Source organism: Orycteropus afer, unplaced genomic scaffold (genome assembly GCF_000298275.1).
Source record: "Orycteropus afer afer isolate SDZICR_OR568_19922 unplaced genomic scaffold, OryAfe1.0 scaffold00268, whole genome shotgun sequence".
In the NCBI taxonomy this organism is placed as follows: domain Eukaryota; kingdom Metazoa; phylum Chordata; class Mammalia; order Tubulidentata; family Orycteropodidae; genus Orycteropus; species Orycteropus afer.
Genome location: NW_006921855.1, coordinates 3764791 through 3785125, shown reverse-complemented (window position 1 = coordinate 3785125; position 20335 = coordinate 3764791). Strand labels below are relative to the sequence as shown.

At 35.5% G+C, this 20335-nt stretch overlaps 1 protein-coding gene across 1 annotated transcript in view; it reads left to right on the top strand.

Moving 5' to 3' along the window:
* Positions 1-20335, top strand: part of GLRA3 (glycine receptor alpha 3) — a 433080-nt gene that overhangs the window by 343757 nt on the left and 68988 nt on the right. Inside the window, 1 exon segment of the mRNA XM_007950352.2 lies at positions 5602-5816. Within this exon segment, the coding sequence (XP_007948543.2) occupies positions 5602-5816 (215 nt within the window).

The following is a 20335-nucleotide window of genomic DNA, read 5'->3' as shown; positions in this document are numbered from 1 at the left end:
CTGTACCTTTTTACTTGTCAACCTTGGGGCTTCTCAGCCTCAGCAGCCAACAGCTGTCTGAGTGAAGAAATGCCTCTAGCTCCAGTGGGCCAGGAGCAGGAGGCAGAGCTGGACCCCAAGGTTGAGGGGCTTTCTCCTAGCCCCTAGAGTCTGGCACTTTGAACTTGGATTTAAAGCCTCCAAACTGTAAGTATAAACTCCTGTTTGTTAAGGCCATCCCATTTGTGGTATATTTTCTTGTCAGAGTGGTACTAGGTAACCAGAAAAATGTCTAGTTTAAAAATGCTATGACATGCAAATGAGTTTTATAGGCATAGAATTTTGCTTAATTTATTTTCATTACCTGAAAGTATTCTTTATGTAAATACTACAAGGATTACAGGGAGCTATGATCTGTCCCTTTCCTGTCTCTCCAAAATCTTCTACTTCTCTTTCTCTTGTTATGGCATCTCCTGCCACAGTAGCTTCCTCATATGCACCAAAATCATTCCTGCCTCAGTGTCTTTGGACTTGCTCTTTCCTCCATACTTGAGGAAACTATTTCCCCAAATGGTCTCAAGCCTAATACTCTCACATCCTTCAGGTCTCCAATTCAATGCTACTTACTCAAATGTTTTTCCTTAACAAGCAAACGTTAAACATGCAAACCCACCAATTCCTATTTTTATGCCTGAAATGAGACCTTTATTTCATTACTTGTTTATTGTGTATTTCCAGTTATCAACATAAATTTACAAAGGTAGAGACTATATTTATTCTCTTTATTTCTATGGTTCTGCAGTCTACAGAAATGTTTAAGCACTCAGTAAACATTTTTAGTAAAATAATAAAGAATAAACTTTAATATAACACTGTATATGTGGGAATATTATAGCCCTCCCCTTGGGCAGAGGGACAGTTTTCCTCTAAAAAGAAAAATTTTCCTTTATACCTATATCGGGAGTTCTGGTGGCATAGCGCCTGAAGCACTCGACTGCTAACCAAAGGCTGGCAGCTCAAACCCACCAGCCACTCATCAGAAGGAAGATTGGGCAACCTACTTCCATAGTGATACTGCCTCGGAAACCCAAGGAGGGGTCGCTATGAGTGGGGGCTGACTTGACGGCAGACAACAACAAAAACACATGCCTATATCAGCAAGAATACTTTTTTTAAAAATAACTTATTAATATATAATTTATATATCATAAAATTCACCTGTTTAAAAATTCATTGTTTTTTAGTATACATACAGAGTTCTGAAACCATCACAATAATTAAATTTTGGAACATTTTCATCAAAAAAGCAAACCTAGTATGCATTAGCACTCATTACCCATCCACTATCACTTGCCTAAGCAATCACTTGGCAACTTTCTGTCTTTTCAGACATAATAGTTTCTGGATGTTTCATATGTAGAGACTTACATATGATCTCTTGTGCCTGGTTTCTTTCACCTAGAATGTTTCCAAAGTTCATCTATATTGTAGTATATATTGATATTGTATTTATTTGCATTTTTAAATAGTATTGTACTGTGTGTATATATCACATTTTGCTTATTCATTCATCAGTTTATGTACATTTGGGGGTGTTTCCAACTTTTGACCATTATAAACAATGCTGCAATGAACATTCACAAAAATGTTTCTGGGTGGATATGTATTCTGTATCTCTTTGGTGTATACCTAGGAGTGATGCTCTAGATCATATAGAAACTCTATGTTTTTAATTTTGAAAAATGCTAAACTGTTTTCCAAAGAAGCTATATTATTGATACATTACTATAGGCAATGTATAAGAGCTCTGCTGGCATAGTGCCTAAGGCATTTGACTGCTAACCAGAAGGCTGGAGGTTCAAACCCACCAGCCACTCCTTGGAAGGAAAACTGGGCAATCTACTTCTGTAGAGATAGCATCCCAGAAACCCAAGCAGGGGTGGCTATAAGTCAGAACCCACTCGATGGCAGTGAGTTGTTTTTTTTTTTTTTTTTTTTTAATAAGCAATGCATAAAACTCAATTTCATTTTGTGGATTGCTCATTGCTGGTGTATTGAAACACAATTGAAACAGAAAGATATTGTTTTCTATAATTGGTTGAACCTTACTGAACTTGTTAGGTCAAGTAGTTTTATAGCAGATTTTTAGGATTGCCTATATACAAGGTCATGCCATCTGTTTATAGAAAGCATCTTACTTTTTCCTTTCCAGTCTGAATAAATTTCATTTCCTTTTCATGTCTAATTACCCTGGGTGGATCCCACCAGTGCTTCATTGAGAAGAAATGACAAGAACATACATTCTTGTATTGTTCCAGATCTCAGTGGGAAAGCATTGTGTCTTTCTCTATGTAGTATGCCATTAGCTATAGATTTTTTGCAGATGCCATTTATTAGGTTGAGGATAGGTAATCCCTTTTATTTATAGTTTGTTGAGTGTTTTCATCATGAAAGCATGTTCAATTTTAACAAATAGTTTGCATTGAAATGACCATATAATTTATTCTTGGTTAAGACAGTCTTGCATCCTGCAATAAATTCTAATTGGTTGTGGCATTATTCCTTTTATGTATTGCTGGGTTCAGTTTGCTAGTATTTTGCTGAAGGTTTTTGCATCTATATTCATAAGGGATATTGGTATATTGACTGACTTTGGTATCAGGGTAATACTAGTCTCATACAATGACTTGAAGAATTTTTCCTCTTCTATTTTCCAAGGAAGTTTTTGGAGGATTATTATTAATTCTTCTTTAAATGTTTGGTACAATTCCACAGTGAAGCAGTGTGATCCTGAGCTTTTCTTGTGGGAGTTTTCTAAATTATTAATTATACCACTTTACTTGTTATAGGCCTATTTAGATTTCCTACTTCTTCTTGAATTATTTGCAGTAAAATAAACCATCATAGATATTTTTTCACTTCATCTAAATTATTTAATTTAGTAATTCCTAGTATTCCTTCATGTTCCCTTTTGTTTCTGTAAGGTAGTCATTATATCTACTCTTTGAGTCCTAATTTTAGTAATTTGATTCTTCTTTCTTTTTGCTTCATACAGTGTCAGTCAGGATACTTTTAATTCCAAATCATAAGACAACCCAAGATAAATAAGGTCAGATAATATAAAATAGATGTTAAAATATAAACAGATATAAAGAAACTTCGCAGTATTGTATTACTAGTGTTACCATGTCAGAATATGTGTCACGCAATTTTATGATGTCTCATTTACTCCTGCAGTGGTTAGAGCAGTCAGCTGCTAACCAAATGGTTCGAACCACCAGCCATTCCATGGGAAAAAAGATGAGACAGTCTGCTTCCTTAAAGATTTACACCCTTGGAAACCCTATTGGGCAGTTCTACTCTGTTCTATAGGGTTGCTGTGAGTCAGAATCTACTCATTGGCAAAGGGTGGAGTGGGTCCTCATTTACTTCACTACAAGAAATAATTTTACCCAACTCATAGTGACCCCATAGGACAGAGTAGGACTGTTCAATATGGTTTCCGAAGATGTAAATCTTTATGGAAACAGACTGCCTCATCTTTTTCCCTCAGAGTGCTGCTGCTGAGTTTGAACTGCAAAACCTTTTGGTTAGCAGCTGAATGCTTTAATCATTGCACCACTGGAGTTCCTTAGTAATCATTTTATTTCAGTAAAATTATTTACTTCACTCTACCTCCAAAGATAATGCACTGATAAATTGTCATATTCTTTTTTTTCTCTGCCCCCTCTTATTCATACAGTTATTTTCTTCCTACTTTTGAACTTATCTGTATTCCTTTGTTTGATTTAGGATATGGAAGTGGGGATAGCATAATATTATATTAATGACATTTATCGAGTTTGACTTATAGTGGCCTTCATTGGGTGTCGAAGACTGTACAACTTTACAGAAATAGATTGCTTCATCATCCTCCCACAGAGCAGCTGGTGGGTTTGAATCATTGACCTTTTGGTTAGTAGGCAAATGCCTGACTCATTATACCATCAAAGCTCTCTCTCTAAATAAAGATAAATATATATATATATATACATATATATACATATATATATTTTTTTTCCCACTGTAGTGATAGCTATAAACACTGTTTAAAAGATTAAAACACAGGAGGAAACACTGAAAAAAAATGTATTGATCCATGTCACTTTAGTTTTGTGTATTTCACTGTACATAAATTATATTTCAATAAAATATATTTAAGAAAAAAAGATTAAAATACAATGAGATCTTTTTTTTCCCTTGAGAATCATATGAACCTTAGAGAATTTAACAAAACTTCCATATAATCAGTAATTGTTACAGATAATGTCTGTTGGTTATTTCAGTTGGCTATTTAACAGTGATATCATAAAAAATATTTCAGTTATCCTTGCTCCATTTTATTTTATTTTGTAATAAAAATTTTAAATATTTATATTTTAAGTTAGCTTTAATAACCTAAAGTATTTTCATATACTTTAAGAACCTCTAGTTTATATAATCATTCAGTATATATTTGATAAATTGATATAGGAATCATGTATGACTTAAACATATTTCTGATTTCTAGACATTTAAGATTGGAATTTAACTTTCTTAGAGCTCATGAAAATGTTGAGACCTTAAAACCCTGGAATCGTAGTGTTCATCCCTTCATGCAGTGGTTGTGCCACAGTGTATGTAGCCAGCCCAAGTTACATTAATAGAAGGTTTACACTGAGCCCTACCCAGAAAAGCAATTTTTGTGGATGAGCTCCCTGCACCGTCTTTCACAGTTGGGTCAGAGAACGTCACTTAAGGGAAGAGAAGTATGTTAGCTGCCTGTCCCCATTCTTCTCAAAATAGAATAAGGAAAAGATAAAACCTAAATTTAGATGATTCAAAAGAACAATTATTATAAAGAGAAAGAACATAATAATAGGGAGTGAAACCAAGGGATACACAGAAATAGTAATGTAATGTTTAATCAAAACATAATTTACTACTGCATTAATTGTTTAGCATGATATAAACAAAGAGACATAAATATCTAAAATAAATGTTTCTCACTTGTTTTTAATAAGTGTGTTTGTAAATTATATTCTAAGTTATTAATGGGAAATAACACACAATTACCATTTCTTTGAATTACAATTTAAGGAACTATTTATCTTCAATTTGATTTATCTCCTAGCACTTATTTTAAAGGCTAAGCTTCTGGAAAAAATAACACCTGGCTCTAAATAAACACTTAAAAGCACCAGAAATAGTCAATGAGTAAAGCAGACTTTCTATAATAAATTTCTCCTTTCAACCTCAGAAGCAATTGTTAGAATCAAGTGAAATAATAGATCTTTCAGTGCTTTGAAAAGTAGGAAGTTCTATTCAAATATGAAATAATAAGATTATATACTAATCCTGAAACAGTACACTCTCATAATATATTGCTTCTAGATGTTAACATAAAATTAAAAAAAAAATGTTTTTCAGGAACAGTTGAAATATGCAATTTAGGTTCTCTTTGTTGTAAGGGAAAAATTTAGGACAAAATTTCTATGGGAACAAAACAGTGATATTTGATACCATAAAAAACACAAAACAAAACAAACAAACAAAAAAAAACCTGTTTTTAACAATCCCTGTATTTGTTTTACCACCAATTAGGAAAGTTCACATGTATAGAAGTACGATTCCATCTTGAACGACAAATGGGATACTATCTAATCCAGATGTACATTCCCAGTCTCCTGATCGTCATTCTTTCCTGGGTTTCATTCTGGATCAATATGGATGCAGCTCCAGCCAGGGTAGCTTTGGGAATAACCACTGTGCTGACTATGACCACACAGAGTTCAGGATCACGAGCTTCCCTACCAAAGGTAAGTGTACTAAATGCATATACACACATTTGTATATATACTTTTTCTTTTAAATCAGTTTAATGGGAACTGCCAAAAGAGTGATGCAGTCAGAACTCAGCTCACATCTAGCATAAGAGATGAGGAAAGAAATAATAAAGTGATACTTAATACTTACATGTCCACATATTTGCATATATACTTATGTGGAGATTATAGTCAACTGTTTCCAAATCTTTTAAAATAGAATTTATTATTTATTTTAAAGTAATACATAATCAAGGCAGAAACCTTAAAAAATATAGAAATAAATGAAGAAAAAAAAATCTATAAATCAGAAATATATGCTACTCACCTAAGGAAAAAGTAGGAGCAAATTTAGGGGCCCTAACCATCAGTTACTCCTAGGAAGGAAGATGGGGCAATCTACTTCCATAGTGATACCACCTCGGAAACCCAAGGAGGGGTTGCTATGAGTCGAATCCAGCTCAACAGCAGTGATTTTTTTTTTCTTTTTTTTTATTGTTTAAATAGGAGCTTTGCTGGCATAGTGCCTAAGGCATTTGACTGCTAATCAGAAGGTTGGTGGTTCAAACCCACCAGCCACTCCTCAGAAGGAAGATTGGGCAATCCACTTCCATAAAGACTATGGGGCTTGCTATGAGTAAGAACTGACTAAGTAGCAGTGAGTTTTTTTGTTGTTGTTGTTGTTTTATTGTTTAAATATCTATATTATTTTATACACTATAGAATATTTTCTATATCTATATATATTTAAACATTTTAAAATATATCAAACATGTATGTAAGTCAAATACATAAACTAATTTTAAATAAACCAAACCAAACTGACTACCACTGAGTCAGATCCAATTCTTAGCGACCCCTTCTTGGGTTTCTGAGGCAGTATCACTACCAAAGTAGATTGCCCAATCTTCCTTCTGAGGAGTGGCTGGTGGGTTTGAACCACTAGCCTTCTGGTTAGCAGTCAAAAATGCCTTAGGCACTATGCCATGTAATAGTCCATTGTCTGGAACATATATAATCACTACTGCTATTAGAAATGGTACTGTTGTGAATATCTATATTTTGAATATCTATCTATATTTTTCACATATTTTATATTATTTTCTAAGTGCAAATTCTTAGAATTGGAACTGCTCATGGATGTCTGTATGCATTGATAAGCATTGCCAAATTTTCCTCCTGAAAGAAATTATGGCAATTACAGTCCCACAAGTATTCTATGAATGTACCCACAGCCCTGCACCCAGAGACAAACAAAGTATTTGCAATTTTAGAATTTGTGATTTTTCTCTGCTTTTAAGTAGCCATAGGTTAATAGAAAGGAGAATATATATAATTCCAGGATTTTAGTCCATGCTGAGCTACCAAAATTATCAAATAAAATCATTCCCTCCATGAGTTTTGTGAAAAGTCCAATCTTTCTTTTCACAATATGTGGTACAATAAAAGATTGGGAGCTCTTTCTACAAATTTAGTAGCATAGAAATAAAAATTATTTTCTTCTCCTAAAAGACTTTCAAAAGTCAGTTGTCAAAGGGACTGGTCTCTAGGGAAGGATGTCATGCTTGATAAAGTAGAGGGTCAGCAAAACAGAAGATCCTCAATGAGAATGATTGACACAGTGGCTCCAATGAGGGCTCGAGCATAACAAAGATTGTGAGGGTGGTGCAGGACAGGGCAGTGTTTCCTTCTGTTGTACAAAGGGTCCCAATGAGTTGGAGCTGACTCAATCGCACCTAACACCAACAACAAATGACTGTCTATGAAAAGTCTTTCTATTATCTATATTTAATAATACTGTCTAGCTTCCGAGGAATTTTATTCTTTTCATTGCAATTATGTTCTTCAATGTAATACAATTCTATTAACTTTGTGGTATATTTGATGCTATTATTTGAAACTTGCTCTTGAATGGAGAATTGTAACAGCAAATAGAAATGGCAAGATAAAATAACTGAACATAAGTTTTCAAGGGCAGCATGAGAAGACAAAGTAAAAAATTATAATGAAATGTGCAAGACCTGGAATTAGAAAACCAAAAGGGAAGAACAGCTTGTCATTTCTCAAACTGAAAGAACTAAAGAAAAAATTCAAGCCTCAAATTGCAATATTGAAGGATTCTGTGAACAAAATATTGAATGATGCAGAAAGCATCAAAAGAAAATGGAGGAATACACAAAGTCACTGTGCCAAAAAGAATTTGTTTACATTCAATCATTTCAGGAGGTACCCAATGATCAGGCACCGATGACATTGATGGAAGAAGTCCAAGATGCACTGAAGGAATTGGCAAAAAAAAAAAAAAGGCTCCAGGAATTGACAAAAAAACAAATTGAGATACTTCAGCCAACAGATACAATGCTAGAAGGACTCATTTGTCTATGCCATGAAATTCAGGTCAGGTACCTGGCCAACCAACTGGAAGAGATCAAAATTTGTGGTCATTCTAAAGAAATGTGATCCAACAGAATGTGCAAATTATCTAATAATATCATTAATTTCACACACAAGTGAACTTTTGCTGAAAATATTTAAAAAGTGGTTGCAGCAGTACTAGACAGGGAACTGCCAGAAATTAAAGCTGGATTCAGAAGAGAACTTGGAACAAGGGATATCACGGCTGATGTCAGATCAATTTTGGCTGAAAGTAGAAAAGACCAGAAAGATGATTGCCTGTATTTTATTAACATGAAAATGTTTTCAACTGCATGAATCATAGAAAATTATGGCTAGCATTGCAAAGAACAGTAATTCCAGAACACTTAATTGTGCTCTTGAGGAACCTATACCTAGACCAAGAGGCAGGTGTTCAAACAGAACAGGGGAATACGGCATGGTTAAAAATCAGGAAGGGTGTGCATCAAGGTTGTATCATTTCACCATACTTATTCAATCTGTATGCTGAGCAAATTATCTCAGAAGCTGTACTATATGAAGAAGAATGTGGCATCATGAATGGAGGAAGACTCATTAACAACCTGCAATGTGCACATAACATAACCTTGCTTGCTGAAAGTGAAGAGGAGCTGAAGTGCTTATTGATGCAGATACCCCAACATAAAGAAACCAAAGATCTTCACAACTGGAACAATAGGTAGTATCAGGATAAATGGAGAAAAGATTGAAGTTGTCAAAGATTTTATTTTACTTGGATCCACAATCAACACTCATGAAGCAGCAGTCAAGAAATCAGACATTGTATTGCACTGGGCAAATCTGCTGCAAAAACCTCTTTAAAGTGTTGAACAAAGATGTCACTTTGAAGACTAAGGTGCATCTAACCCAGGCTATGGTACTTTCAATCACCTCATATGCATGTGAGAGCTGAACAATGAATAAGGAAGACCAAAGAAGAGCTGACGATTTTGAATTGTGGTGGCAGTGAAGAATACTGAAAATTTCATGAACTGCCAGAAGACCAAACAAATCTATCCTGGAAGGAGTGCAGCTGGACTGCTCCTTCAGAGAGAGAATGGCCACATTTCCGCTCATCTACTCAGTCATGTTGTTAGAAGGGACCATTCCCTGGAGAAGGATAATCATGCTTGGTAAAGTGGAGGGTCAGAGAAAAAGGGGAAGTCCCTCAACGAGATGGATTGACACAGTGGCTGCAAAGATAGGCTCAAGCAGGGCAAGGATTGTGAAGAAGGCACAGAACCAGGCAGTGTTTTGTTCTGTTGTGCGTAGGGTCACTATGAGTGGGAATCAACTCCACCGCATCTAACAACAGCAACAACACTGGTCACAGCAGCTAAATTATAAATCTACTGTCATTCCCCCCTTAGTCCTCATAGTGAATTGATTTCTGTGTAAAATTTTGTAGATTAACCCTACATTTAATTTATGTAGATTAAAACATCTAAATGAACAAAGATTGACAGAAGGAAATTTTATCATTAAAAATGGTAGCCAGTATAGGAAGAAAATGATAATTATCCATACTCAATTATGCTTCTCTGAGAGCTAATGGTTGCCTTTCAAAATCAGGTCTATCTATGCTTATACATATTTAATAGTATTGTCAAAATGGTCTGCATCAATTCGGATTTTATAAAAATATTATCCACGTGAAATTACGTTTGCTTGTAATGTTTAAACTAATCAGGCTCAATGATTACATATAAAGTAAAACTCTCTCAAGAGCTCTGAGTAATGATTGAAATACTACAGTTCATCTGTAAAATGAAATCACTGATCTCTCTCATGAGCTAAATGAAAATGAAAGCTATTGTTCTCTAAGATGTCATCTTGAAAGAAGAGAGAAAAGTGTTCCATTTCAGGAAGATGCATTAATTCACTCAGATCCTGTTCTCTTGCTTTCTCTCTCTCTCTCTATCTAACCTGATCAGGTAACCATCCAACCAGTCACTGCCTCTGCGCTCTTGTAACATGTTGAACAACTACATAGAAATGAGCTTTATTGGGATCAAAACTGGAGATCCAGGATAGAGTGGGAGAAAAATGTGGAACAAAACTCAAAATAGTAAAAAAAAAGACCAAGCCTATTGGTCTGATAGAGAACTGATGGAACAATTAATGACAAGACTATGGCCCTTAGTCACTCTTTGGTCCCAGAATGGAACTCACTCCAATGGGTCAAACAATAGATACACCTATAAGTTGACCCACCAAGGAGATACATGCTTCTTAAAAAAATCAACCATATAATACCAAAAGGGCAGCATCTGTGTAGGGATAAAGCTCAGAAGACAGAAATACAAAGGAAAGAAGGACACAGGGTAAGATGAACCACAGGGAGGAAGGGAGACTCTTACTTAAGAGCTGGTTGCAATCAAAGTCTCAAAACCAAATGTGTATGAACTGTTGAATAGAAAATGAATTTGCTCTATAAACGTTCACCTAAATCACAATAAAAAGTTAAAAAAAAGAAACAAATGACCTTTATTTAACCTCTGTCTACAAGTATCTGCCAACTGAGATCAGAATGTCTATTACATTTATAAAATCTAACTGATTCAGATAAATAATTTAATACTACATAATATATTATTGTTGTGTGCATTTCTAATTTAAAGTGTAATATATGTCAATAGATGATAAAAAAAAATTTGAAAACTATCTTTATATAATTAACCTTTGTATGTACATCCTCATTTTCTTTTTCCACAAAGAATTTTTTTTATCTTGGTATGTTAAAATGGCAACAGAATGAGTTAATTGAGAATTAATAAATTCATGCTATGGACTATAAATAGTTTGCTTAGTTAAGTACTGTATTTTTATTTATAGTTGAATTCTGACATTTCTCATGAGTTTTACTTTATTCCAAATTTCATGTTTAAAAGGAAACTTCCAAAAGTCATTGACTTTTTTTCTTAGAATTTCAGAAACTTTCTATTCTCTCACTTGGTGCTTTTTCAAAGACACATTTCATCATCCATGTCTCTATCCCTTGCTGATTGAAAGTTGTTATCATACATATCTGTAAATCCCTAAAATTTTATATTTGCTTTCTTCAATATTTACTCTGTACAATGCCTGCTACCTTTGCCCTAAAACAGATTTATTATGCCTATACTGTATAGTTTAAGATAACAGATATACAGGTAGATAAATCATTGTTTAAGAAATCTGATCGTTCTTTTTCATGAATATCAGGAGGAGGAGAGAAAGCATATGAGGTAGTTTTGAAATTGTGTGGAAAAACTGGTAACTAGTTCATTAGAGTGGCATACAATTGTGATGATAGTGGAGAGGTGAGTGCATTATATAACTTTTATATAATAAAAACTGTAAAGAAGGTATAGCAAAAAAAATGAAAACTTAATAATTGCATACTACACTATATAGTCTCTTATTTCATTGAGGGCAATGTGGGAAAGTAAAGATTTTCTAGGGGGATGCATCAGGAAATTAAAAATCTTCACGGCAAAAAAAAAAATAGTAACAGACAATTTTTTTTTAATAGAATAAGTATTTCTTCATATATGGTCTCTGTGATGGAAGGCAAAAAGAAACTTAGACACAGTAAAGCAGAATGGGAAAACACAGAGATAGAAATAGGGTAGCAGCAACAAACAAAAAACAGCAATTAATTAAAAAGACAGAATGGGGATAAAAGTTAAAAAAAAAGAAAAGAATGGTATGATATGGCTTCATACATTTTCTTAAGAAATTAGGGAGATTTAAAAAAAATGCATGAATTTTGCTAAGCTTTCTGGGAAGGAATTTATTTTCAGCCATGAGGTCAATTATACTCAAACATTTACATATCTTCTTATCTCTCAGATCACAGAGACAGAGCCTTCTGGAAATGTGACAACATATTTAATTCTGACCAAGAAAATAGATATAGTTGGCAAGTGATATTGTAAGAGAAGGTGAGCGTGATCTTAGACTTTGTGATAGTTAAAGAAGATTGAGCACATTTAGTTCTGTATATTACAATTTAGGAAGACAGACTCTGGAGATTCGGGATAAACAAGAATGAAATTACAGGATGAGACTATTGCAAACAGTAGAAAATATTCTAAAAAATGCTATTCTGATTCTAGGATTTGGGGGGCTAGAAAAGCAGAAGGTGATGGATGGTTCATGGATATATTGAAGAACCAGGGACTTTAACGTATGCTGTTTTCAAACCTACCCCCCACCAAAATAATAATAATAATTGCTTGAAAATCTTCCCATCTAAATATTTGCCTTTCTCCTCCTGACTAATTCTATGAAGTAGGGACACTAAATTAAATTTAGCAAAATAACTGAGGATTATTAGACATAGGAAGAAAAAAGAATTGATCATTAATTTATGATCTCTGCTTATAGTTTTGCCCAGATTCTATGTCAATATATTTCCTATAAGTAACAACTTAGAAATCAGTCAGATAAAACAGAGAACAAAAGCTCACAGAATATACTTTAGGCAGCACCTTGAGAATATAGAGCCAAGGTATCTCTCTAATAATTCCTGTTGCATTGGCCTATATCATGCCATGATAAGTCAAACATGTAATAATAGCCCGAAGCTATTAGACACCTGTGATGCATTTCTTGGAACTAGTCTCTGTTTTGTATTTCTGTGGTGCCTGCAGCAGGTAGCCAGAAGAGGGTGATGTATGTACTCCATCACTAGCAATTTCTGAATGTTGTATGATTTTAGGAGCACCTCCTAATACCATGTGCTTCAGGCAGTGTGATCTTGGGGCTGTATCATGAAAAGCTTTACAGACCTTGGTAAGAATTTCACATTTGTTTTGAGAGCAGTGGCAGACCACTGAGAATTTTAATAATAAGAGTGATCACACCAATTTCCATGTGATGAACAAATAAAAGGGACAGAAGTGGAACAAAAAGACCACCAAGTAAGCTATTGGATAATGGTATGGCTAAATTGGTAGCATCATAGATGGAGAGAAGCAGATGGCTTTAGTAGGAGGTAGATGTTCTTGAGAAAATGTATTTGGAAGCAAAGCAGACAGGATTTGGACATTTGTCGATTGGATGCTGAGGAGCAAAGGAAAGAATATAGTCAAGTGTGGTTTTCTGATGATTACCTGGGAAGGTGGTAGTCATTGATGGTCAAATTTGGGGTGAATGGGATCAGAAGATATTTTCAAAGCTTCCAAAGTTCTGAAGAAAGATACATGGGCATAAGCATTCGGAGAAAAAATTGCAGGTGGACAGGGAAGCAGATCATAGATGATTTTTTTAATGATAGAAAGACACAAAAGAAGGGGAAAGTAAGTGTTTTTGTGTTTGTTTCACCTCTTCCTGCCAGCAATAAATGTGATTAACCAAAGTCCCCTTTCTCCTCTCCCGTGGACATCTTGACCCCATACATACAATAGGAACTTTGGTTACAAACAAGAACTACTTTCCTCAAACTCTCTGAGACCTAATATTTGTATCTCTTAGATATGAAAAAGCAACCATCCTAGGATTAGCTTTAAATCAGGAATTAAAAAGAGACTAACAACAACAATTATTTTTTTAAGTATAAATTTTATTTATATTAATAGCTATTTAATATCCCAGCACTAAGGATATTGGCCCCGACTCATAGCAACCCCTCCTTGTGTTTCCGAGGCAGTATCACTATGGAAGTAGGATTGCCCAACCTTCCTTCCGAGGAGTGGCTGGTGAGATATATATATATATATATATTATTATTATTATTATGTATGAGTGTTACTTGTTCTTGTTGGGTGCCATCAAGTTGGCTTCAACTTGTGATGACCCTGTGTACAACAGAATGAAACACTGCCTGGTCCTGGGCCACCTCACAATCCTTGATATACCTGAGCCCCTCATTGCAGCCACTGTGTCAATCCATCTCATTGAGGGTCTCCCTAATTTTTGTTTACCCTCCACTTTACCAAGCATGATATTCTTCTCCAGGGACTGGTCCCTTCTGACAACATGACCAAAGGAAATCAGACAAAACCTGGTCATTCTTGCTTCTGAGGAGCATTCTGGCTGCACTTTTTCCAGGACAGATTTGTTAGTTCTTCTGGCAGTCCATGGTTCTTTCAGTATTCTTTGCCAACAACACAACTCAAGAGCATCAACTCTTCTTCTGTCTTCCATATTCATTGTCCAGCTTTCACATGCATATGAGGCTATTGAAAATACCATGGCTTGGGTTCCAAACATCTTTGTCTTCAAAAAGACTTTGCTCATCAGCACTTGAAAGAGGTCTTTTACAGCAGATTTGCCCAGTGTAATACCTTCTGGGATGTCTTGACTACTGCTTCCATTGGTGTTGATTGTTGAACAAGTGATATGAAATCTTTGACAACTTCCATCTTTTCTCTATTTATCATGATGCTGCTTATTGGTCTAGATGTGACATTTTTCCTTTTCTTTATGTGGAGTATGTACTTCATACTGCAGACTGTAGTTTTCAGTCTTCATCAATAAGTGCTTCAAGTCGTCCTCACTTTCAGCAAACAAAGTTGTGTCATCTGCATATTGCAGGTTGTTAATGAGTCTTCCTCCTCCAATCCTGATGCCACATTCTTCACTTAATCCAATTTCTCAGATTATTTGCTCAGCGTACAGATTGAATAAGTATGATGAAAGAATACAACTCTGATGCAGTCCCTCCCTGATTTTAAACCATGAAGTATCCCCTTGTTCTCTTCAAATGACAGCCTCTTGGTCTATATGTACAGGTGCCTCATGAGCACAACTAAGTGTTCTGGCATTTCTATTCCTCTCAATGTTATCCATAATTTATTATGATCCATACAAGTGAATGCTTTTGTATAGTCAATAAATCACAAGTACACATCTTTGTAGCATTCTTTGCTTTGAGCAAAGATCCAGCTGACATCAGCAACAGTATCCCTTGTTCCACGTCCTCTTCTGCATCCAGCCTGTATTTCTGGAAGTTCTCTGTTAATATACTGCTGCAACCATTTTTTAAATGATTTTCAGCAAGATTTTACTTGTGTGTGATATTAAAGATATTGTTCAATAATTTCCACATTCTGTGGGATCACCTTTCTTTGGAATGGGTACAAATATGGATCTCTTCCAGTCAGTTGGCCAGATAGCTGTCTTCCAAATTTCTTAGCATAGAAGAGCGAGTTCCTCCAGGGCAGCATCCATTTGTTGAAACATCTCAGTGGGTATTCTGTTAATTCCTGAGGCCTTGTTCTTCAGCAATTCCTTCAGTGCAGCTTCAACTTCTTCCTTCAATATCAATGGTTCTTGATCATATGCCACCTCCTGAAATAGGTGAACATCAACAAATTCTTTTCTGTTACACTGACTCTGTGTATTCCGTCCATCTTCTTTTGATGTTTCCTTCATCATTCAATATTTTGACCATGTTGTTGTTGTTGTTATTATGTGTTGCCGAGTTGGAACGAACTCATAGCAACCCCTCCTGGGGTTTCCAAGGCGGTATCACTACAAAAGTAGATTGCACAACCTTCCTTCTGAGGAATGGCTTGTGAGTTTGAACCACCAGCCTTCTGGTTAGCAGTCAAATGCCTTAGGCACTACACTACCAGAGCTCCTATTTTGCCCATAGAATCTTTGAATATAGCAACTATGTATAGTTCAATATAGCAAAAAAGCAACTTGAAGCTTGAATTTTTCTTCAGCTCTTTCAATTTGAGAAATTCTGAATGTGTTCTTCCTTTATGGTTTTCTAACTCCAGGTCTTTGCATATTTGATTATAGTAATTGACTTTGTCTTCTTGAGCTGCTCTTTGAAAACTTCTGTTCAGCTCTTTATCTTGTCATTTCTTCCATTTGCTCTAGATACTCTCTACTCAAGGGCAAGTTTCAGAGTCTCTTCTAACATATTTTGTGGTCTTTTCTTCCTTTCCTGTCTTTTTAATGATTTTTTGCTTTCTTCTCAATGATGTTCTTGATGTCATCCTACAGTTGCTCTGGTTTTTGGTCATTGGTGTTCAATGCAACAATTCTATTATTTAGATGGTTGCTAAGTTCAGGAGGGATGTAATCAAGGTCATGTGTTGTCTCTCAAAGACTTGTTTAACTGTCTCCAACTTCAACTTTAACTTGACTGTCTGTTCCACAGTCAGCTCCTGGCCTTGTTTTGGCTGAAAATATTGAGCTTCTCCATTGTCTCTCGCCACAGATGTAGTCGATCTAATACCTGTGTACTCCATCTGGAATAGTCCACATGTATAGCTGTCATTTATGTTGTTTAAAAATTATATTCGCAACAAAGAAATAATTGGTCTTGCAAAATTCTATTGTGATCTCCAGTGTTACTTCTATCATCAAGGTCATGTTTTCCAACTACTGGTGATTCTTCTCTGTTTCCAGGTTTTGCATTCCAGTCACCAGTGAAAATCAACACATCTTGATTACATGTTCAGTCCTTTTCAGACTACAGAAGTTGATAAAAATCTTCAACAGCCTTGTCTTTGACTTTCATGGTTGGTGTGTAAATTTGAACAATAGTACTATTAACCACTCTTCCTTGTAGGCGTATGGATATTATCCTATCACTTACAGCATTGTAGATCTTGAAACATTCTTTGTGATGATGAATGTCACACCATTCCTCTTCAATTTGTCATTCTAGGCATAGCAGGTCATATGGTAGTATGATTCAAAATGGCCCAAACCAGTCCATTTCAGCTCACTAATGCCTAGGATATTGATCTTTATGCATTCCATTTCATTTTTGACAACTTCCAATTTCCCTAGATTCATACTTTATGCATTCCATGTTGAGATTATTGATATATATTTGCAGCTGTTTCTTCTCATTTTGAGTCATGCCACATCAGCAAATGGAGGTCCAAAAGCTTTACTCTATCCATGTCATTAAGATTGGCTCTACTCTAAGGAGGCAGCTCTTCCCCAGTCATATTTTGATTGTTTTTTGACCTGAAGGGCTCATCTTCTGGCACTATATTGGACAATGTTTCAGGGGTATTCATATAATTTTTCAGTACTGTATGAGACAATGTTTCACTGCTATTCATAAGATTTTCACTGACCAATTATTTGAGAAGTGGTTGGCCCATTCCTTCTTCTGAGTCTGTCTTAGTCTGGATTCTTTACTGAAACTTGTCTACCATGGGTGACCCTGCTGGTATGTTAAATACCAGTGGCATAGTCTCCAGCCTGACAGCAACACACAAGCCACACAGTATGACAAACTGACAGAAGAGTGGTGGGATAGATTTGTAGGGGTATCAGTAAAAGAAATAAGTAGAAGTGACAAAATGTAATTTTACTTTAAGAACGGAATTGTAGAAAGAATCCAGATTAAAGAACCCTGGACAAATCTTGTTTACTGAGGAATATTTCATACAAATTAGCCTTTCTTTTCTCCTCTTAGTGATCAGTTCATTCCTGCCTATTTTCCCCTCCTGTTCTGTAGGGACCAGCAAAGGTCCAGCATTGGTGTGTGTCTTGCAGGTTGCATCATCAACAAAAGTATACAAGTATCACCATATAGAACTTCCAACCTATTATTGCAGAGACTTTTAAACCTATCATGATAAACAGTCAGATACACATACACTGTATACACTCATATAACCATCCATGAATTTAGCAGGGGTAAGGAATTGTTAAATTCCAAGTTCATCCAAATCCTAGCTCCTAACATATTATGATATTCTTGGTGCTAAGTACTCTTTCAGTCCAGTTTTGTTGCAATTTTTCTGCATAATAAGCATTTTCAAGTCTAAGTGGCTTATGAGAATATTTATTTTTTTCACAGGCTTGTGAATCACCTAAACATCTTCTGGGTGTTTCTGAGATTGGCTGAGTAAGGGTAGGTTGTATCTAGGCTATGAAGTAGGTTTAGGTTTGATCCTATTGTCTCCTCATTCTGGAACTGCAGGTACCACTAGTATGATCTTTCTGTGGGGGAGTGCAAGAAAGTAAGTAGAAACAAGAAATGCTTTTTGTCAGAATTGGCACAAGATCCTTCTGTCCTCATTCATAAGTCATGCCAAGTCTCCAGCCAAGGCCAAATCCAGTCAATGGGGTGGGGAGTGTGCTACATCCGGAAAGAAATATTGGAGAGGGAGGGATGATAAAAAGGAAGAATACTTTGTTCAACGTTCTTCTCCTTGCTCAAACCAGAGTCTGGCACATTAATAAATACTAAAAAAAAAAAAAAAAGAAAGAAAAGAAAAGAAAGTGACATAGGAGGGACAAAAAGAGGAAAAGACAGGAATCCCTAGGAGACTCTATATGGACATCTCCCACCTTGCTCCTCATCATTATGGTTAAATTCCATTCAGAACAGAGCTATTAAAAATTGAAACACAAAAACCACTTGAAATTTCAAAAATGACTAATCAATTACATATTTCAAAAGCCTGTGACCTATGAAATTCTGTACAAAAAGCTATTTATCCTTCGTAATCACTTAGAACCTTACACTTCAATTCCATTCAACTATTTCCCATTTAACATATCTCTCAAACCTATCAAGAATAACTTTTTGAGGGGACAAACTATACTTATGTATATCTAACCTGAGAGTGTTAAACAGTACCTAATATGTTTGTGTTGAATATGCATATATTCAAAAAATGTAAACTTTTTAAACATTTATTTAGTACTTAGACTTTACAAGTTAAGATAGAACGTCATTTTTTTTTTATCTTTCTCTAAAGAGAGTGTAAAAATCAACTGAATTCCTCTCCTCTTGTGCTGAATCATATCCCTCCCTCCCCACACAAGGATCACTAAATTTGTGAAAAAGAAGGAAAAGACCGCATACCTCTGTCTTACACTATAACAAAATGGTTCACAGAAAATGGTCCATTGGTCCATAAACCAAAAATACCAAAATCACTGCCATCAACTGAGATCTGACTCATAGCAACCCTCCTTGGGTTTCTGAGGCAGTATCAGTATGGAAGTAGATTGCCCAACCTTCCTTCTGAGGAGTATCTGATGGGTTTGAATCACCAGCCTTCTGGTTAGCAGTCAAATGCCTTAGACACTATGCCACCAGAGCTCCTCCATTGGTCCATAAATAAAATAATAAAGACAGCTTTCATATTAAGTTTTTATTGCTTATAAGAACACCAGCTACAGAAAGAATTGCAAAAGTTAGAAAATATGAATTAACTATTAGATGATATTTTTTGATACCATGATTTTGGTGGCATACAAGGACTTTTGAGTGAAATTACACTGGAAAGACAGGGGCTGGCAAGGAAAATGAAGGAATTCCATTCCTTGCATTCTTATCTAATTGTTAAATATATGATCTCATCCCTCTGTTTGCAGCCTTAAAGGAGAGTATGTTGTAAATGTCAGCAACATGCAAACTGGGGAGGAAGATAGCTTGCATAGTAATCAGGGTTCCTATTCTTATAAGATCCAATGACAAGATAGATCACTATTATTCTTGATAGGTCACTATTATTCTTAGTAATATTTCTGTCTTCATCATTTAGATGCAATGTTCTAATATTTACTCAAAATATTGTTATTGTTAACTGCTGTCTAGTTTGCCCCAAACTCATAACAACCCCATAATGCACAATGGGTTCAGACCATTGTGACTTATAGGGTTTTCACTGGCTGATTTCTAAGAAGTAGATCACCAGGCCTGACTCCTAGTCTGTCTTAGTGTGGAAGCTCCACTGAAACTTGTTCAGCATCATAGAAATTCACAAGCCTCTACTGACAGTCAGGTGTTAGATTTGCTTGAGGTGCATTAGACAGGAATTGAACCTGGGTCTCCCTCCTGGAAAGTAAGAATTCTACCACTGAACTACTTACTATTCCCCCCACATCAAAATATAATCAAAATAGACCCTTCAAATCTGGAACTGAACTCACTCCTGTGGCTTCCAACCAAATAATAGACCAGCATATAGGGTAAACATTTACATTAGGTAGATACACTCCATAGAGCGATCAGTCTTGGGAGAACAGAAGGGCAGTGTTTGCACAGGTAGATAGCTTGGGAATAGGAATGCATAGGAAAGAAGGACACAGGGAAGTGGTAACTACAAGGAGAAAGTAAATTGCACCACAGAGAACTGCAGTCAATATCATGAAGCAAAATATGTGTGAACTGTGTA